Source organism: Melopsittacus undulatus, chromosome 8 (assembly GCF_012275295.1).
Source record: "Melopsittacus undulatus isolate bMelUnd1 chromosome 8, bMelUnd1.mat.Z, whole genome shotgun sequence".
Classification (NCBI taxonomy): domain Eukaryota; kingdom Metazoa; phylum Chordata; class Aves; order Psittaciformes; family Psittaculidae; genus Melopsittacus; species Melopsittacus undulatus.
In genome coordinates this window covers 4,772,989-4,795,392 of record NC_047534.1, presented here as the reverse complement: position 1 = coordinate 4,795,392, position 22,404 = coordinate 4,772,989, and the positions used below count along the sequence as shown (strand labels likewise).

At 44.3% G+C, this 22,404-nt stretch overlaps 1 protein-coding gene across 3 annotated transcripts in view; it reads right to left on the bottom strand.

Moving 5' to 3' along the window:
- Positions 1-21,948, bottom strand: part of TTYH3 (tweety family member 3) — a 79,061-nt gene extending 57,113 nt beyond the window's left edge. For all 3 annotated transcript variants that reach the window (XM_005145299.3, XM_031045581.2, XM_031045580.2), the window contains exon 1: positions 21,720-21,948. In XM_005145299.3, coding sequence (XP_005145356.1) covers positions 21,720-21,842 — 123 coding nt within the window. In that variant the 5' untranslated portion in view covers positions 21,843-21,948. The remainder of the gene's footprint in view (positions 1-21,719) is intronic.
- Between the last annotated feature and the right edge of the window lie 456 nt (positions 21,949-22,404).

The window sequence follows — 22,404 nt, the reverse complement described above, 5'->3', positions numbered from 1 at the left end:
ATTCAAGAGGTTCTTGGTTCAAGGCAACTCTATGAACGTGGTGTTAGCGGGGAAAAACAATTTTGTAACTGCAATAATCCCAAATTTTACTATCACTAAAATCTTACGAGGAGAATACCACTTTTTCCCAGCATCACACATAGATAAGACAGCGAATATTCCCATTAGCCAAATTCCTACCACTTCAAAAGTCATCATTTCTAAACTACTGAAAAGATAAACAGAACAAGTTTCCAGCCATAAGCCACTCCCCATCTTCCTCTTGTTGAGTGTGTGTAGCTCAGGTCATTTCCGATTTCAACTCCAGCAGGAAGAGCTATTTCAACCAGAGCACAGAAGTAAGATGCCCAGACTCTCTGACTCTGCACTGCATTAAAAAAAGCACTTTGGAAAAAAGGCTGCTGATTAAAGGAAGGGTGCTGTTATCTGCAACACACCAAGCGTTTGAAAGGATGTTCCCTCCCAGACACTTCAATGCATGAAGTTTGGGTCCCTTCCATAGTTTTCTTTATTATTATTAAATAAAATCTTTATAAAACAAAAGGAAGTGTTTGCTCCTTTCACTGTTTATCCAAGCTTCAAAATTAAAGTATTCCTGCCTTGTCTCCACTCCAGGTTAGTCCCTGGTGAGCATCTCCCAATATTTTTACATATCAATATTTCTTTCTTGAAACTAAGCTCTAGGGAGAGTGAAGAAGTGAAGAAGCTTAAGCACATTTATCAGGCTTGACACTTTCTATCAGTATGCAGCACTAGAAAACAATTTCCCTGACAAATGGATGAGCCTGAAGTAGTCACGCAGCCCTGTATTGTGCCTTCAACCTCACTCTGTTAAAGAGGTACAACTCTACAAAGGGTTTCAAAATACAGACTTGCAACAGAGGAACTTGAATGGAAGGTGGGGACTGTAGCTACGTTACACACAGCTGAAATCCAGGGGTCTAGTGAAGACAATTGTGTTACTGCTTGTCCACTGTAAAATGGCATCACACCACCACCTTAGACACTCAATGTCAACACGATATGGCTGTGATATCACAGGTCACGTCCAAAGCTTTAACACACTTTGGTGAGGAGATGATGCACCCACACCACCCAATGAGAACCTCATACCACACATAATCTACTGACGTAGAAGTGAAAAATTGATCAACTGCTCATGTGGCCACAATGCAGCTCAAGACTTTTAAAGTGATGGAGAAGGTAGTATTCAGGGCAGAGAAACAAAGAAAAAGCTATGAAAAGGATGGGTTGATGCTAGCACTTCAACAGGAATAGTCCCTGTTCAACTACAGTTCTGCAAGTCACAAGGTAGCCATAAATAAAATACTATTACTGACCCCTTTCACTAGTGGTACAGTGGTTTGTTCTATCAGCTTTCACCATTGTTTCCGACTCCAAACCAGAAAGCAGCCGTAACTGGCAGGAAGCAGCTAATCTATAAGCCAAACCCAGAAGTGTGTTCTTTCTGTGCTGGTCTAAAAAAGGCTATGGTTTAGCAAAACCTGTGTGATCACACGAAGACAGAATCAGCCAGGAACCTTTTATTTGGCTCCTGAATTCTGCTTATTGATTCAACACCCCAAAATATGTCAAAAGGGAGATTCAATACAAAGCCTTGTGTGTCTTGCATTTTCCCCCCCAACTCTCTTAGTGCTGAAGCACTTCGTAGTACTTAGGTACTTCATTCCCACTCCTGGTTCATGCCAGACTGGGGTTACAACTCATCCAACAAGAAGAAACCATGTTTTATGCCTGGATCAGGCGCTCAATCTGGGTCACAGGGCAACAGTTCAAACACCCTGGCCTCCAGTTAGCAGGACAACTGCTTCTTAGCACCAGGGCTGGTTACACTATAACCTGAATCAGGCATACCTGTGCTGGTGTTGAAACTTGTTTTCAGCCACATCAGTTCTTGATTTCATCACTGAGCAGCTCCAGAGTGCAAAGTGTTCCAGCCACTCACCTGGACCATGACCTCAGGAACCACAAACTTCCACTTCAAACAGATATGATTAAAGGGTCTGAAGCTGCAAATGTTATTAGAGATCAAAGAATCACATCTACATCAATTTTAGGATTCCCTGTGCCGGCCCTTGGGTTTCAGTCCCATTAACCCAAAGGTACAATGTTGAAATCACAATTTTGCACTTCTATCTCCACTGAGGTCTTGCCTGAAGTAGCCTAGCACAGACAAACATTCACGTTCTCAGCCCAATTCTTACTTTAAATCATGCTCAGTATGTCAGAGTATAGTACTATCAATTCCTTTCTCCTGTACAGAAATATCATCCAATAAGGAAAATACACATTTACTCCACATGGAATACCAAACTGTGTAGGTTCACCAACGCACACAGGTCCCAGCACTGCAGCAGTGATAGAGCAGTGCCGTTCCATGGGAATTCAGGAGCAAAAATATCTTTGATGCCATTAAAAAAAACCCCAACCCTGCTTTCCAAGGCTGCAGCTCAGTGCCAAGTTCTGTGCAAAAGACTTCTACTGAGAAGAAAAAGCTTTGAGCTTACATAGTGCCAGAAAGCGCTAATGAGAACCTTGCTCCCATAAACCACACCTCCCTGTAAACACAGCATAGGACACCCTTGAACAGCATTCACCACAGCCTTCTTTGGAGGTTTGTACTAGCTTTTATTTACTTCTTTGCTTTACTTAGAATTTCACCAGCAAATAATTGAGTACATACTACCTTAGAGTTCTTGGTGGTGTAGGAATTGCCAGCAGGAGCACACTCTATCCTTGCTATTTGCAGCTCAGCCACTTTCCTGTGCATTTAAGCTGAGCATACAGTTACAGAGCCTGGACATCACAGAACCTGGACATCCAGGTCAGCCACAAGCAGAGGTTACCTGTGCACAGCACATTACTACTGTCTCAAATGAGATTGCCAGAGTGCATTTTCAAATCAGTCATGGCCTGCCTAGCAGAAGCAATTTGTGGATGTTTAAGAAGAGATCTGCCACTCTAGAGAAATGAACTCATTCTTCAAACATCCACAGAGCAAGGGCAAACCATGCAGCAAAGTTTGGACTGCACGTGACTATGGTGTTTCCTGGGTTTTCAGTGTATAAACAGGCGAAACTAAAGTCAATTTGGTTGCATGAACTTCCACAAACCCTCTGGTTTTGAAACAGCTTCAAAACTTCCCTCAAACTTTAAGCCACAAAGTGTTCTACTGCACCCTTTGAGCATATCCAAGCACCTCCATGTTGCAAAACAAAGGCAAAAGAATAGCCTTTCCAAACACAGCACAAGGGAGGAAACATTCTGTAATGCTCCACAGTTCCCAGAACAGAGTGACCTCTTCCAGCATTAACTCCAGTCTGGGTGCTAGAGGCTTGGACACCATCAAATCCTTCTGCAATTTACTGATACAAAAGAGGAAGTGGTGACACTTCAGGCAGCCAAAGCTTTCCTGCTAAGTCAGAGATTGAAAAACGTACAAGGCAGCAGAATTATAAGTCACTTGGTTATAATTTCAGCAGGAAACACTCCGCTCTTATCAGCACTGCTTCAAGCCACCCCTGTTATGCTAATCCCATAACTTGTGAGCACTGAAGCGCCCTTGATAGAGAGCCATTGTGAAAAAAAATCAGTCCTTCTACATTTGTTTTTGTTGCAGCTACATCTGGGGAAGAAATTACTGCAAAGCATCTACCTCTCAGCGGGTCACTACTTGGATCAGTTTTAGAGGCAGAAATGCAAATACCATATGCTCTGCTGAAGCTCTCGCTGCTTAGAGCTTCATAGATCCATGCCTTGTCAATATGTGCCACCCCAGCCCTCTGTGCTAACTGAACCATGTGCATGTCACTTGGACACAGCCATCAGGTGTGCTTCTTTACTTGGGATTGCTACTCTAAAACTGGGCCTGGAGTATCAGTGTTATCACCCAGACAACAGCAGACAGCCCCCCCCCCCGTTGCACAGAGAGGCAAGCTATCATCCTGACATGCCTTCATCTGGCAATGCTGTTCTTTTTGGACCATTCAATGCATGACTTACATACTGCTACTACTGATGCATAGGTGCATTAAATACCAACTTTTGTCTAGGAAAAAAGTGATCCCCACAAGCTATAGCAAAATTTGTGCCTTTTATACAGGTTCTGACTACTTGCGATCAACTCGCCCTTTGCAGTCTTTCCCCTTGCATTTCATTGGAAGTTTAAACCACTCTGGACACTTGCTGTTGATATGGAAACTTTCCATCCATTAAAAGGCTGTTTTTCTCACCACTGAAGTTCTGCATTTTGAAAGTATCACATCCTCTCACTAACGGTCAGTCTTGCTAGTCAGCAGCCTTGTGCCTTTGCCCTTGAAAACCTTAAACACACTGAAGCCCTCTTTCAGATGGCATCAGCAACACTACTCATGGAGGACTAAACTATAAAGAAGGAAGAACATTTTCTTTCACATCCTAAACTGGCTGACAGTTCTTCCCCTCCTACACTGTAACCCTTTCTCTTTTGTCTCTGGGTAGGTATACTGTAATTACTGTACATTTCTGCATCTTCTCAATGCTATCTGTAGATTAATAACCTGTGCTTTAGATGAACTCTTTCTGTTCATGAAGAATCACAAGCCAGAAGCACTACAGCTGAAGAGTTGAGCAGGTCAAGTCCAATGTGCTGCAGAGCAACCCAATAAACCTCAAGGGAAAGGCTTCTTCACTCAAAACAACTCTGTGAACACATCCTGGTCGCAGCATCAGCATCTTACATGGGTAAGAGCAGCCACCAGAGCAGGAGTTGGAGGGGTCACACCAGCACCAGCTGAAGAACCAGACTGCAGTGCTCCTGGCTCACTGGGTCATTGAGTGAGAGTGTGAAGGACTTTAAACTTCTAACCACAAACCAGGCTCTTTTCCACCAGCATCTTCACAACTACTGACTGGCAGAAGAATGGCAGGTTTTGGATTACAGTGGTTTTCATAAAGAAAAACCCTAGAGCATAGACTCTTCACTCCACTGGTTTGTTTTTAACCTCACATTTGGGATTAGAAGCACAGCCCTGATATTCAAACTGCAAGTATGAGGAGGGATCCAGCAAAGGAAGGAGAAATCCAATGGACAACAGCCTCATCCACTCACCATTACACACTCATGTAGTGCAGCACTTCAAAGCAACATGAAGCCAGGATATTCCTAGCCTGAAAACTCTTGGGAAAGATTATTTAATCCAGCCTCCAGACAACATTCAGGCCACAGCCACTGTCAGCTAAGCAGGGGGCCATTCCTGCTATGAACCGTCCTTGTGTTCCCTCTGACCTTTGGCTTGGCTATCCATCCAAGATACACCTTGTGGTGCTTTGCAATGCCTTCAGTATGTTTGCAACATCAGCAAGGTTGGCCACTTCCACTAGAAAAACCTGGCATTTACCAGTCCTCCAGGAAGTGCTTACAGAATTTAGCATAATTGGGCTATTTAAAACCAGCTGGTAGGGCTGCCTCCACCACATCAGCATTCCCAAGTTAGAGATTCCCCAATGCTGCATGTAGGCACACATGACCTCACCTTTTCTGACTGCTGTGGTTCCTGAAACACCTTTTTATCACATCTACACCAGGAACTGGTGTTTAGTTACTTGTTTGCTATTTGTCAACCACCTCCTGCTTTGTTTATTTTTAATCTAGTGTCTTTCAGGCCACCCAGGGCTGGATGGACTTTTCCTGCCAGCTATCTTTACTGGTGAATCAGGTTCCTCAGCTTTATAATAACCTTCTGTGTTAATACCTACACTTACCTTCACAGTTAACTTTGCACTTGAAAACAGCCCTTCTGAAGCACCAAGTACCTTGTTACCTGTGCAGAACTGCAATTTGCCTGCTTGGAATATTATCACAAAGCAGGACACAGCAGTGTGCAAGCAGAAATCCCCCAGGCTGTTTATGAACCCTCCCATTAAAGATGCCACAGAAGGGAGCCAGGTGGATCTTTTTGCATTTGAGTAGTTTTATACGTATTTTTAAGTCAGACTGCAGCAGACGTTCAACTTGCAGTTGAAATATCTCAAACTTAAGATCTACCCTTCCCTACATGGATTTTTTTTTTCTTTCTATTCTTTACAGACAGGTATTTAAGCCTCATTTGTGAACTTGTTTTCAGAGAACATCCTAATCAGGAACAAAGAGAAGAAAAAACTATAAGCTCCAGTGTAGTATCTTTTACTAAAGCTTATTCTCTAATTACGTGGGGCTGGCAGACCTCACTAACTACAGGGCCAGCAGTATAAATACATCCATTGCAGACTCCCTGAAGCCAAAAAGAAGAGAGCCATGTCCTCCTTAGCTCTATCACATCTTTTGTATCACCACTAGAGTTCATGATCCCTTGCCACATACTCAGTGCAGCTCACTAAAAGTGACATCAACAAGAAAAATAGTTTGGGCAACAATACAGACTTAGATCCATTCTGACCAGCCACATTAGTGGAGAACATTATCCGACTCCCAACCTACACAGAAAACTGGATCTTTGACAAGAGACTTTTCACAGCACTTAAGGGCTGGCAACAGTTGTCTGGAATTCTTCACCCTTTTAGCAGGTGTTAAAGCTCCTGGGGAAGAGCCAAGCAGTCCTTTTGACTCACTGAAGCAATCGAACCATTTGTTGCATCACCTCAAACACTGAAAACAGTGAGAGCAATTCACTAGAAAAGTTTTGAGCAGCCCCAAGATAAGATACCCTGAAGCCACAAAGCAAATATGTGCAATAACTCCCATGTCTTCATGTTGCTTTTTATTGAATGAAAGCAAGCGGTGCATAAACTGCAGAACGAAGTAGAGCAGAGCATCTGCTCAAAGACTTTTACAAAGCATTCAGAAACTGTTCTCAGTTAAATCTATGCAGCATAAAATCAACCACGATACCTCTGGCAGTAACTGTGTGCAAGTAAAGTGGCTCTCTTTCCTTTATGGGTCTGTAAAAGAACTATCACAAGACACCATTAGTCTTCACTGCAGAAAGAGCTAAAGAGAAATGCTTTGGATTTTGCTGGTTCTTCCCATCATCTTTAACAATAAAGCAGCCAGCTCAAGTTTTCACTAAAAAGAAAAAGCAAGCTTGAATATGTATTAAAAAAGTGTTTTAATTTAACTCTACAGACATTAACAGTGGGGAAAATGCAGTACCTTGTAGCAGACCAACCTTACCCTCTCCAGGCTGGAGAGTGGAAAGAAGGAAGGTAGAAAAAGAGATAGCTAAGAAAGTCCCCAGTGCCTTCAGGGTTTTAATCATATTAGCTGAGCCAAGGCAGCCTGCCACACTTGCACCTTGAGATCAGTAACAGGCTCTCTATAGGGTTTACCCTGGTTGTTAATGACACAGATTCACCTTCTTAAGGCGTTGTTGCATTAATTTAAAGACACACCACACACATGCACATGTACCCTTTCCCCTCACCCTCATTCTCCCAGTGACATGGCCCCTAGGTGCCATGCAGCACGTGAAGCAGGATGCTGCTCTCCGCACGTATGGCATTGTATTTACCCTGCTTTGCTCCACATTACTGAGGGTATTTACATGAGGTGATACTTCCTTCCTAAACACTTTGTACCCTGCATCCTTACTAGGCACCATAATCCTGTTTATGACATGCTGGTTACTCTGGAACTTATTATGGTGTCATTAGATTATACCTTCAGGTAGAAAAATACGTAAGTGAAGCAACACGTGCAGGTTTTTGCATACACGGTAATGCAATCCCACATGTAATGACTAGGAGCTTTAACAGTAGCTTGCAGACACAGAATATGACCACAAGGAATAGCATGTAATTGTGTTTTCATTTGGTTTTCTCCTTTTTCTTGTCACTGGCTCCCACTACTTAACTGTAGACACTGCCCTACAGTTGAACAGTACAATCCCAGCCACTTTCCCAAGGACCCTGCACTGAAAACACTGCCTCCTTAGTCCACAGATCAGGATGAAAGAAGTGACAAGATCATATAACCAAGCTCCACAACACTAACTGCCCTTTTGTTGATCACTGTCTTTTACAGAGCAAGGATTCAGAGAACAGAAGCAAAAGAGACAGACCGTCTCAGATCTGACACGCTTGGTGAGGCACATGACTAACCCAGATCCAGCTAGCAGGGCAGGACAGTGTACGTGCCTGGAATGTGTAACCCCCCTTGGAAACCTATTTACCACAGGCATAGGGGGTTATCTGGGTGCTGCCTCAAAGTTAAATACATGGCAGCTAAGACTGCAACAAATATAGCCTAAAGACCCCAGTCCTTGCAAGCAGCTGGAAACCAAACAAGACACTTTGCCACCTACCAAGACTCCACTCAATAGCCGTGGAGGAGCTTTAGATCCTTAAAGCCAGGATTGTACAAGGAGCCAGCACCCCGAGTACAGCACTGATGCTCTCATGCGGTGGCTACCAGCATTCCCCTAACTGATGGTATGTATGTACACCTGCTTCTAAACTCTTCCTGGCCTATAGCACAGTTTCAGCCATCAGGACATTTACCCAGATCAAGTGATACAAAAATATTGTAGTAGAACCCAAAGAGCTGTTGCACAATCCAAGCCACAGCTGCACCAAGAACAAGATTCTTATCCTGGTATAGTTAATGTTTTGACTATAAGAAGAGAATGTAGCCTTCAGTTAACATCAAGCTTTGCACCATGTAATACTTCCTTTACTGCAGCATTTGAACAATGCTGCAGTTCTGTTCCACACGTGTCCTCTTCTAACAAAAAAATGTTCCTCACTGAGCCAAGGACCACATTATAGTTTCCCAAAGCTCTTAGGCCTGTTCACAGTTGGCCTCTGTTCACAGCACATGGGAGAAACCATACACTGATCAAGGTCCAAGTGCAGCTACACAGAAAATACTCAGGATCTCCGTTTTCCCAGAAGTGACCAGTGACTTGTTGGAAGGCAACAGTATGTCAAAGGTTCATTGAATACATCCCCATGGATGAAAACCTTGTAGGACCAATTTCAGGCTCAAAGAAGTAGTGGTGTATGTGTTTGTGAGTAGGAAGTAAAGGACTAAACTGCCTCTGGATCCCATCTGAAGGCATGGGTGTGAGTGAGAAAGCTCAGCAGTCCCTGCATCAAACACCAAGCAGCACATTTCACTTTGGAAAAGAGAGATGTGCCTGTTTTGAATGTGAACCTTGATGAGCATTCAAGGCCTACCTGTTCTTTCTTAAGAACCTTGCATTTCACTTACTGCATCAAAAAAATCAAGACCCCTCTTACTGAAGCCAGCACAAGTAAACCAAACCTAACAATTAAGTTAGTGCTGAAAGTGCTGCCCATAGGTTATACCTGCAGAACTGCATTTCACCTGTTGGATATGGCACTGCTGTGGTACAAGAGGTATATCTCCTCCCAGGACAAAGTGTAGTTGACAACAGCAGAAGATGATTCAGATCTACTCACCAAACTCAGATCTGCAGTGCTGTTCAGGACTGAGAGCACATTAAGAGGTGAGTCAATTGCAGGCAGAAGACAATAGCTAGCAAATAGCTATTAAATGTATTTAGAAGCAGTAATAAGACACGCAGCAGTCTCTCAGAGCATTTCCCTGAGAACAAAATTAACAGCAATGAGATACTATAACAGCAAAGTGAATTTTAATAGCTGCAACAAAACCCACACAAACACTAGAAAGGTTGAAAGGGCACTCAAGTGAGACACACATGTGACCCAGCGAGCAGATGCCTCAATAAGTATTCTGGACTTAAGATACAAGTACACAGACAAGAAGAATTAACACGCCAAGTGGGGATTAGGGTAACAAGATCCCCATACCTTATCATCATCATCTGCTGGGAGAGGAGGCAAGTTCACAGCTAGTCCCTTCCTCCTTCTCCTATAACCTCCACATCACCCAAGGCAAAAGCTAAGCTGCACTAATAAAAACAGCAGAGCTAGCATAAACTGTCCAACCTTGTTATTTACACCTCAGCAGAATGCTCCCAGCATCTACTATCACTCACACGGCTTTTCCAAGAGCTGCCTGCTAACACTCAGGCATTGCAAGCAGGTCCTAAAGTACCATTTGTCTACATGGAGACTTTTGTCAGCAGCACTGAGCATGTTTTATGATCAACACCTTAAATGTACCACTTATTATTAAAGTGCTTAAAATGCAGAAAAGCTCATGTTTGAAGAGAAATTAACTTGCAGTAGGACAAGGTAAAAATAGCTCAAAAAACCTTTGAGCTTTGAGACAATCCCTGCAGTGATCAAGAGGTTCAACTGTTAGAGCACTTCAACCTGCCCCAGAACCTGGTCTCCAAGACAAGGATCTTTACTTGGTTGTACTGATGAGAATGAAAGGCTATTTTAACCTTGTAATTTTGTTGCTCCCACTAATTTGTCTACTCAGGCTGATTTAACATCTGTTGTCTAAATACATATATTTATACATGTCTTGGATATATACATATACGAGGAATGGCCAGTGATCCAAGGATCCACTATGCTCGATGCACTACCCAGTCTCATAAGCCAACAATAACTCAGACTGCACAGGGAGAGGACGAGAAGGGCAAACAGAAGAAATCAGTCACATTCTGAAATACTAAAAAACAGTCAGGAAGCATTGTACAGTGCTTTTAAAATAGCACTTTCATCTGAAGTAAAGGCTTCTGTTTAGCTACAGTAGTGTCAAGCAAATCATTCCATCTTCACTGGATGTGCTATCTGTGATTTCCACTAAACCCAGACAGAAAAAGACCCAAAACACAGCTGATACATTTTTTCCTGCCACCTACTACAACTGAAGCAATTTCCCTCTTAAGGGAGCATGAACATTAATACTTGCCATTGACTAGAAGTACTTCTAGTCTTGTGCAACAGCTACTACTTACTCAAGTCCGTGGCGTTCACTCTAACCTTACTCAAGTTCAAACCTTAAGGGGGAAAAAAAGCAAACCTATCTGCAGGTCACGTTTTCAGGGTCTACCACTGCATTCACAGTGATTGTAGCTACAAGTGGCATTGCAATAAGGAAGAAATAACAAGTCCTTCCCTGAAGTCCTCTCAGCCTTCCCTGTAGTTCTCCTCCTGAAAGCAAAGTAAAAAATACAAGGCACAAGTATTTCAAAGTTAATAGAAGTAGCACAAACTTCTCTCAGAAGACCCTGGGCATCTGTTGCCAGTGGTCACCCACAGAGATTAGTTCTGAAAATTACCTTCCTTCATATTTCAGAAACAAGAAGAGATCACAAAATAATAGAAGTTCACCATTTACTTTTTCCCCTCAGAAGACTCAAGAAAAGTTCCTGGTACTTTTTGTTGTCCAACACTCAGCCATTCCCCATCGAAACAGCAAAGGTTTGCAAAGCCTGCAACTGCTCCTGTTTCTCTCTTATTCCTAAAGAGAAACTCCTTCAGGTGTTAGTTTGCTAAAGACGGCTGTGTAATTTCTCATTAGATTCTCCTTCCTCTTTTCTTTCCTTGCATTATTACACTCCCCAAAGGAAAATATATCTATAAGCAGGACAACTCCACCCTTTCCCCTTAGTTCAACACCAGGAGGCAAGATTCAGCCAGCGGTCAGATGCTACACTCTCAACTTCTTCCTTCATTTCTCTGCCCTTCCATGCTCCTCACCAAACACCAAACCAAGGAAGAGCTGCCCACATCTGCATTTGCCAAAACCCCATGATTTCTGCAATTGATGCAGCACAGCTTATTACAGCTGCAAACTGTTCCTAGGCACTGATAATTATAAGCCCATGGCTGGGTGTCTAATTAAAGGAGGAATGAATTAATGAGTTTTACCAAAGGCTTTTGAGTCACCATTATAATTCTCACCCTTAATCAGCAGCAGGACACTCAAAGGACAGCATGAGCAGGATCAAGAGTGGAGAGAGGGGAAATAAACCACCCCCAGCTGATGCTTCCCCGATCACGTTCCTTGCCAACGTGTCACTGTCATTCAGACCCGGACAGCCAGATCAAACCCAGCAGGAAAACGCCTGGGCCATTCGGACAGCTGAATAGAAAAACGCTTCCTGAAGCTGCCACAAAGCACACACCAGCCTTTGAATGCCGAGCAGCAGCGAGATGCCAGGCAAGAGGCTCTGCAGAGCGCTGACTCCACTGCTTTCATTCATCCACAGCCCCAGCCCCCACCCAGCGCCAACAATTACAGTTCAGTCTCAGGCTCCCAAGGAGGCAGAAATTGAAAACACGTTTTCATTGAAGCACAGCTTGAATTTCATGAATTCCATTACTCTCAGCTTTCTCAGCATTTCCTGGAGTGAATACTGTAAAACAAGGGAGAAAAGGGGTAGGGGGAGCTGTATGCAAGGTGGGAATCATTTGCCACCCCTCTGAACATGCCAGCCTGTGAAGGAACTACAGAGGCACTTGCAGCAAGGAAGCAACATAAAGAGCTATCCCTGAGCAGAAGAAAGTAAGTATCTGCTAGACCTAAGTTTAGGAAGGAAGGAAAGGAAACTGCCAGAGGCCTCAGAACAGTAACACCATCCGTTACAAGGAGTGCTTAAATGGCAACACTACAGGCAGAGCCCCCATGCAAAGCACTACAACTTCAGCAATGCAACAGAAAACACCTCTTTAGTGGTCTGCACAAAACTAATGCAGCAAGTATCAATGTCACCAGTTTATCAGCTACAGGAACTTGAGCACAATGTTAAACTGCAAGAAAGAGCACGAAGTACAGTGAGGTCATACTCTGCCCACCACATTATTCAAAAACCTTCTATTCAACACTGAAGCAATTGCAATCAGAGAAAACAGGTACCACCAAACAATGGGTCACTTTCCACATGTACAGCTGTAACCCAGTCAACCTGGGTGTTATTCAGGTTTGCTAATTAGCACCCTATGGAGAACTCTGATACCATTAGCAATACTCTTAAGGGTTCCTTCACCAACACCCTTTTCCCTCTCCTCTCCCCCCCACCAGCTTGGACCTTATCTTAGGGAGCATTACATCATCCACTGCACCAAGACCTCCTTGTAACAGACACCATTATGCAACTGAAGTGCCTCCATTTGGATTTTGGTGTTATTTTGGATTTCAGTATTGAATAGAAGGCTTGTTTAAATTCCCTGCATGAACAGCAGCATTTTATAGCCTGAAAAGGGTGTCCATGCACAGACACCAACACTGGCATAACAACGCGTCTGAATGTGTTATACATTTGTGAAACATTCATTCCCCACATTCCCATTTCCCCTTGTCCAGGAATAAGTCTGGCATTGTTAGGACTGATTAGCAATATCTTTCATCCTTAATTTCACACTACAAAGGACTTTCATGCATATGCACGTGTGGCACCATTCTGAGACGTATCAGCCAGAAAAAGCATTTAGCAGCGAGCGAGGAAATCATAATCCAATGGTACAGCTCCAGTTTAAGTGAGGGCAAAGGGGAGTGTCAGCTCTTTCCCCTGGCTGGTTTCAATGCTGCTCTTACTATTGACCAAAAAAACGTGCTCATTTGTTAAAATAGGGACTTAGAAGTCTGGCACACATCACATCTGCTGAAGTAAGCAATCTGATAACCATGTGAAAGCACACATTATGATGTTACCCTCATATTCAAGTGGCTAGGGAAGGGAATCTGTGAAAGCATCATGACTGAGTTATACCAACTGCTGTGTCCATGTATTGCACACTAACCTACTTTCCCCCCCCCCGCCACCCCCAGAGAGTAGCCCTTGCAGCTTTAAGCACAAGTGACTACTTTGCAAGAACATGCACATTTGTGGTTTACTAAACCCTAAAGCTCAAAATTATAAGATCAGACACAAAAACTACAAGTGGCTCATTACCCAGAAATCTAAAAAAACCCAGAACAATGCAAAAAAAGAAGTCTGAAACAAAGCCTCTGCAGCATGAAAGTGCACTGTGTTCTGCTCTTCCTAGTTCATCTGAGGAGACGAGAAAGAGCGAGCATCAGCCTGGCACTGCCTCACAGTGACTATTCACTAGATACCTGCAGACCTTTTCACCATGCAGGAAAAGTCATTTCTTATTTGGGGATAAACTCAAAGAATTCCCAGCTTTTCACCACTGCAACACAACCAAGAGCCTCAGCCCCTCCTTGAAGTGGAAGGAAAGAGAAGGATTTCTAACAGTGATGGCTTTTTTCTTTTGGACTGTCATTTGAGTGCATTCCCAGCACTACAAATCTTTCATGAACTTGATCCTCCTTGGTTTTAGCTTGCCTGCCTTCCTCATCATCATCTTAAACAAAGGACTGGGAGGATGACATGCCCAGAAACTACAGCCAGCCTTGCTGAAAGAAGAGCAGGTTTACTGTTGTTTGGTTTTGTTATTAGAATGATTAGAGGCAACTCTCCAGCAGACATCTATATGTCATTGAGCCTTACCCATGTCTTAAAAGTGAGAATTAAAGTTCACTACAGAAGGTAAATCCTGTTGTACTCTGAAGTTACTCAAGTCTCGCCTGAACCTTAGAGCAAGAATTCCCAGATATCACGTCTCTTCCCCCAGCTATGGGAACTACATTCAGCTGAAAACAAGCCAAGTTCTCCTACCCACTCAGGGGGAATGGGAAATCTCAATGTAACTGGTGGAAAGTTTACTACTAAAACAGAAGCAAGAGGAGAACTGACAGCTGCAAACAACATGCTGACTCCCCTCTATCTCAAGAAAATTAAGAGTGAGCACCATCTTACTCAGTGCTTGCCTGCAGCCACCCAAGTGTATTCACTTGACATCAAAGAACCTAAAAGAATGGCTTCAAGAGAAGCATTAACCATCACTGCTTAGTCTTCAGCATACTGATCCTTACAGGTACAGAAGTGTCCCCGCAAAGGAGTCACACAGACCTCACCGGGCAAGCTCTGCCGCACCAGTCTTGCCACATCAACACAAATAGCATGAACCATCAGTTCTGCTCTTCACCTTTTCCATCAGCAATTGTGCTGGTGGGAGTAAGCAGTGAGGGTGAAGAGGTGTAAAATTAGCCAAATACTAGAAGAAAAAGGAGGAAAAGACAGGAGAGAGGAGGAGAAAAAATAAAGAGAGAAATGCCAAGGGACTGCTTGTCCCTCCAACTGTCTATTTTGAAGACATGTATGACAAGAAACCTGATGTGACAAAGTGCCATAACTTTTGTCTATCTCATTTTCAATAGACAGATTTTTGTTAAGAGGTTCAAAAATGTACCTAGCACCAAAACACAAGTAAATGATCAAGACTTCTGGCACAGCCCCTTAATCCAAATTCAAAGCCTTGGGATTAAGACAGAGGAAAGCACCTGACTTCCCACCCTTAATCTCCAGAGTCATGCCTAATGGGATATGTTCTTCTGGGTGTGAATTTCTCACTTTCCCTAATAATGAAAAATAAGGACAGCTGAAAATCCACACCAACACCTGCTTGAAGCACTGCTTGTTTTATTGGATCACCATTGAAACAAAGGCTTTTTGTTAACCTGAAGAGTGTGGATTTTCCTCTGCTGACAAAAGGTATTAAGAATTGAGAGGAATTAAAAAACAAAAAGGGAAGATACAGCCAAGACTGAACTGATTTTGATTAGTCCTTTCTTCAGGATGCAAGCAACCAGGCTTCGCAGCTGGACACCAAGATAAGCTTACAAAGTAGCTGTTTCATTTTAGTGGCAAATGGGTGTTTAGAGACTCCCATGCGTATTTTCAGTTCCTGTTTAGATTCTTGTTTTTCCAAAGCAAATGCAAAATGTAAGGTTCTTAAAAGTCAGCTCCTTCAAACTGAGAAAGACTTGTGTGCACACAGGTAACTATAATACATAGGGAGCACTCAGAGGAGGTGGATGCTTTACCCAAGATTTAAAGCATTTAAAAGCAGACTAGAAGACATAAGCTGTGACACTCGTGTAGAAAAAAAAGAGGTAAAAATAGAGGATTTTCAAGAGGACAAATGTCATCTTGGTGCAAAAGCAACAAGGTGTCAGTGGCTGGTCCCAACCTGACCAGACTCATGCTTTTAACTCTAGTTCTACTCTTCCAACTAAGACCAGCATGATAGCTTCAGAGCACCACATGCTGCACAGAGGTCTCATAAGAGTGGGAAGTTCACCAGGCCTGGCAAAAGCATTTTCTCTGTGCAGGATTGATACTTGCAGGATTCTACCCAGATGAAGCAAGCATGGTTTATATCTTTGCACATTTGCTTGCATTGCTTTCCCTCCTCCCTTCACGTTTCACATTTCTCTAAGTTACCTTTTACCCCTCTCTGCTTACTTCAGTCTGCTAAAACCATACATTCAGAGCAGTTTTTGACTAGAGTAAGGTAATCGACAGTCAGGGCTTCCAGAAACTGTCAGTTCTCAGGAGACCATCTGAAAACGCAGCAGCACAGCACGGGTCAGCAAAAAAAAAGTAAGGTTGCAGACAGAAAGCTGGCAAAGGCTGACTTTTTTCCTGTCTGTGTACCATATGTTGCTGCATGATTGGATGTATGGTCAACAGAAACCACTGCTGTCCAACTTTGGTAAAAATCAGCCATCAAAAAAGGTCTTGATTCTGTATTTTTGGCTATTCATTATGCTACAGTTGCCTAGTAAAGGCAGAATAAAGGAGTCAGCCTAAAGCAGCAATTTGCTGATAAGAGGTATTACTGCATGGTTACTCATGCAACTGGGACTGATGACTAAAGGGAAGAGGGGATTTACCATCACTTCTTAGAAACGTAAAAGCAACTGTAATTTCATTAGAAAACATTGGATTCTACTAACCAGTGTCCCCTAACCTTTCTAGAAATACGAGCAAACTAGTGCTATAGCAGGATCACATCTTGGAAATGGCCTATGTATTCTTGAAAGAAAGAAACCTTTAGTCTAACCCCTTTAAGAGAGGCACATTACCCTCTGACTTTGAGCCAACTAGACAAAAACACGTCATCCAACTTGACTAATACACATGTTTCTAATTTACAGAAAGACTCTCGGTTTCAGAATTGAAATAAGATGCCAGTACAGTAGAGAAAGTTCTAACACAATCTCTATAACCCAAGTTTTTTGGCAGTTTAGGCTCCATCATATTTCTCCAGCCAAGGAATAGTTCCAAAGATGACATTAGTTGTTATGTGTAAAGCAACAGTCTCACAGAGCCAGAAAGTACCTGACACAACTAATTCCTTGCTGAATCTTTGGCTACAGGTTAAAATACACACGCCTTGGATTAGAGTCTGCAAGCCAAAAAAAGGGAAGCATCATTGGGTTTACACAGTACCTTTCACTGCTGGATCCACCCTCAACACATACAGTGGTAGAAAAGGAAGAAATAAACCCCAACAGATGTATGATAGGAAACTCCTGGGTGACAACACTAAAAAGACCAAGGACTAAAGCATACTCCTGTTCTTATCAACGCTTCCTTTAGCATGGCTCTGCATCTTAATTGGTATGAATCAATCATCCAGTCTTTTCTCCAAAGCACATACAGTTGCCATTACACCTACTACCCATTTGCAGTTCTGACTCTCACAGAAAAAGCATGAGAGTGGTACAAGGCAAGAGTTTCAAAGATGCTGGAGAATTTTGCTTCATTCCAGCCTGATTCACACAGAAGCCATGCATTTACACAGATTCAGGTCAACATTGCCATTTCCCAGCTATTAAGGAAAAGCACAAATTCAAGTCAATGTGCTCTGTAGCTTAGCTTTTACAGCCTCTTTTCTTCACTGTTTGTCATACGCTTCTTGGCACACCGGGACTTAAGAGCTACAATAAAGTGTTGCAGGCTCCTTTTCTGTCACTACCAAAGACACCCTGTCTCAAGCACGTATCCCATTACCTGTTGTTGTGCTGTATTAAAAAGCTATTCAGCTTTTCTACTTTGCAGCATGTAACCTCTACGCTATCTCAAGGCCCTTAACCAACACTACCCTGAGAAATAAAGTGAATTCAATGCCATGCAACTGAGTCACAAGTAGAAGTACTTACATTACTAAAGAGATTAAACTAATGACAGCTGCTGTCTCAGGCCCATCTTACTGGTTTGATTAACTGAACTGCAAAGCAAGTGGACAGTACTGGTAAGATCATCATCATTTGTTCAGCAGCAAAAGGCACAGGGACCAGAACTGGCATTAGCATGGTGCTGTCAGAAGGAACACAAGCTTTGCTCCATTTTTACATTCCCTTCACTCCAGAGTTTGTGACTCACTACACAATGAAAAGGCTTTGCAGAGCACTGCAGTATGACTCAGATGAGAGTACAGCCAGAACAAAACTGTTCATATCAAGATATCTTCAACCCCAGTGATCCATGGGAGGATTAGGAAACAAACTGGTCTGATAAGATCCTCTATGGGGATGATTCTATGGGGATGACTCCACCGAGCAAGTCCTGCAAGCAGCACATAAAGACAGCTCTGACAGGACTCAGAAGCATGCCAAACCCCTTGGAGAAGAAGGATCACAACCCTATTCTACACTGAAGTTCAGCTCCATCACCCCAGAAAAAGGAAAGAACTAGTTATACCACTATCTAAAGCTTGTCATGACAGAAGCATCTGGAAGACATACATTTTTAAAGAACCCAGTCCAGAGGGGAAAGGATCTCTCCACTTGCACACACTGTTCTAACCCAATGCAACATGATACGCAATGGGAGAAGATAAGAAGTAAGTAATATTAACGAGAGAGCATTGTAGATACTGACTCAGGTGACGGAGGTACGCAGCCAAAACCTGCAGCTGCATTGATCTCAGCCCTTGGCAGCAACATTGCCCTAAGTATTTCTCATGCTCTCAGACAAAAGGAGGAAGCCCCTGTAGGTTGGTACACAATAGACACAGCAGCCTTGAGACAGGCCGGTGCACAGCGGGTGTCCCTCCTGCTCTGAGAAAAGGGACTACATGGGACAGAACAGAATAACTAGTCATTAGATCTACATCATCTAGATACCCCCAATCATCCAGAGTCCCAGAAGACATAACAAAGACCTAGACTTCAAAGACCAGCGGTACATGCTTATCTATGAGCTACGTGTGTGCTCCAGAGAGGGTTCCGGGGACAATAACTTGTCTGCTGCTTCAGTGGAATAGCGGCTTGTGCATTACAGTAATCCTTGCTAGGTAGAGGTGGAAAGCCTGTTAAATCAGCAGCCTCCTCACCTGCAAGAAACACGTGGCACTGCAACAAGTGCCATGACAACATTCAAATCCAAGTCACTGTGTTTCACTTTTGGTTGACGTGAGATGCTCAGCTGATGCACAAGTTCAAAGTCTATCATCAAAACAAGAGCACAAGGAAAAAGGTAGGTCTTTACCAAGAGGTTATAAAGGAAACAGGTTTAGAAGGAAAACAATGTTTTCCCTTGGTCAGGGGTTGGGAAATCTTTTCTAGACAAGCAGTGAAAAATCAGAAAGGGTACATTAGTTATTTCCTTATAACAAGTCAGAATGAGAACAGACACTGAGCCTTGTTGTATGCTTAATTATGACAAGAGCCCAGCTACCCGATGACTTGAAGTCATGGAAACTTAAAGGTATTTTCAGTTTAGTAAAGGTAATCCTTCCTTACTGGGAACACAGAGCTGGGACACTCTGCCCTTTCCCATCCCCACAAACTCCCAGCTAGCACCTCTGCCAACCTCTCCAGCCACTGAAGACCTCAAGTGCAGCATGCAGTTTAATAGTCTATACTTAAGAATGTGGGTATCAACTACTAATGGAATAGAAAACAAAAATATCCACACAATTTGTGCCAATTTTCTTACAAAAAAAATAAAGTAAAAAAGAAAAATATGCAGAATTTAAATGAAAAAAATTGAAAATCTCACCTGCTTAATATAAAAGGTTCCTAAAGAAAAGGGGAAAATATACCAGCACAGGCTGCAAACAGAGAAATCCCTAACAAAGCTAACAGAAAATGCTCAAACCCAAAAGGCCTTCAGAAAAATGTAAAGCATGAGAGAGCCTTTAGCATTACAGTTCCCACTCCAGGATTAAGTTTCCTTGTTTCACTGCATTAGAATTAATCTACATGGCTATGAACTCCGGAGTCAACTTGCAGAGCCAAAGCAGCTTCGTTATGCAACCAGCCACACTGATCACCCAGGCTGTGTTACTGGAGCCTGCTCGCTACCCTTCACCACCCCCCAAACCAGCAAAGCTGCTGCTGCTGCTCCTCAAATCGTTCTCTTGACAACAGATGCTTCAGTAATCCAGACATTCAGGTTTGGATTTGATAAGATGTTTTCTTGCGAGATGATGGTAAGACTTAAAAGGCCATTTACTGCTGTGCAAGAAGTCCTTAATATCATCAAGGGAGGGGAGGCAGCTACACAGGAGGAGAGCAGCAGAAGGCTTTAAATCAGAATATGATTACTGTAGAAAAATTATCTGACAAATGAACACGGCCCCAGACCGTTGCAAGGAATGCTTTTAAGCAATTTAAGCAAAACCAATACATCTGCTGTCTATTCAGAGGTCAATGAGTGCTTGTTTCATGATAATAGACTCCCAAGAACATCCTTCCATGAACTCTTTAACTTTTGATCTTCAGAATCTCATATCCCTTGTAAAGGCAGCTACCCTCTGAGGTCAGGGAAATACAGTTAAGCTGCTGTGCAGCATTACATCTGTGTGTGGCCATCTTGAACTCTGCTAAGCCAAAGGAACTAAAACAAATTAACAAACTGAAGCCCCAAACACAAAAGTTAGGTCAAAAGTCTGCTTTGTTTACTGCTTTAAGGATGTTTCTCTGCATCTACCCATTGCTCTTTAAATTAACCTCTCTTAACATTTTAGCTTCAGCTCACAGATCTGTTCCTCTGTTTAAAACAAAAAGCCAAACCACACTGCTTTCTAAACTATTTCTAATACCTTTTACTCCAAGCATAAATGGGAACCGTTCAGATGCTCCAGCCTTTCTGCCTGTGTGCATGTTAGCTTGCTGTGTATATAGGACACTGCAAGTATGTTCAGAAAAGCAAAATGGTGTTTTCAAAACCAGAGACCGTGGCAAAACAAGGCAGCAGAGCCACTGCAGCTCTGTTCCAAGATGACAGCAGAGAACACAGATGTTAGATGCACACAGATTCACTCCACAATCATTTTAATTACATGCCTAGCCAACCAAGCACAGGCTAAGCAGCATTAATGGAAAAAAGGCAGCGCACGAGCATTCTGAGAGCATCTTCCTGTGCACTTGATGCTAACGCCGCTCTCGTGCATTAAGTCATCTGTTTTCCAGCAGGCAGGCAGTCGGGTTTGGAATGCGCTGCTGGCCTCTCCGCAGGTCGCGGCAGTGCGGGGCTGGCTGAAGAGCGGTCATTGCTGCTGCATGGGGCAGAGCAGGTATCCTCAGCGATGATGGGGCCGGGACAGTGGCTTCGCCTGGACACCATGGCTGGGCAGCAGCGCAGGAACCTGGCGAGGGCACTTGGCCAGGGCTGCCTCCTGCTTCCCTTTCCAGGGGATCCTTTCACCATCTCCCAAGAACAACTTGGCTTTCCAGCACACTGGAAGCGGCCCGGGGCTCCTGCCCACCCCGCTGGGGGGTGACCGCTTCCTGCCCCCGGCCCAGGCCAGCAAGACCCCCAAACCCCAGCCCAGAGAGGAGGCAGCCGCCCCACGGAACAGTGCGGGCCGGCACTCACCCGAGCGCCCCAAACCCCCTCCACAGCCCAACGGGCCGAGCTCCCTGCCCTGCACAGCGAACACCCCCGACCCAAGCTATGCAGTCCCCCCCTCCAGGACACAGACCCCCACCACACACACCACGTACGGGGCCCTACCTGCTGGTACTCGGCGTCGTGCGGTCGGAAGTCGGCGGAGGTGAGCTCCCAGCGCAGGCTGAGGTGCGGCAGGCGGTGCAGCAGGCTCACCCACCAGGGCGGCGAGTAGCTGACGCCCGCCATGCCTGGCCTCACCTCACCTCACCCCGACCCGCCGGCCATGGAGCGCCGCTGTCCGCTTGCTTGCCTCCTCACCGGCGGCCCCTCATGGCCGGCACCCCCCGCCTCCTGCCTGCCTCCTCCCTCCCGCCGCGCCGCTCGCTCCCTCTTTGTTCGCAGACAGGCTCCACCGCCTCCGCGCCCAGCACCGCCCGCCCGCTCCCATTGGCTCCGCTCCGGCCCTCCCCTCCCCTCCCGGCGCCCCTCACCGCGGCCCCGGGCCCACGGCTCAGGTGGCCTTGGGAGAAGCCGGGCCGGGTTCGGGCCTCAGCGCGACTCGTGCCGTAACATGGCGCCTTGGCGTATAGAGGTGCATTGCAGAGGCGTCCATGGCATCAAACCTACAGCAGCATCAACGGACGGCCCCTTCAGTCAGACCAGAACCTTCCCCTCCAAAATAACCCCAAAATGGATCCAATCGCTTCGAATCACAGAATCGGCTGCGCTGGGAAAGACCTTCAAGATCACTGAGTGCAACTGTTATCCCAGCACTGCCAAGGCTACCACTAACCCATTTCACTGAGGG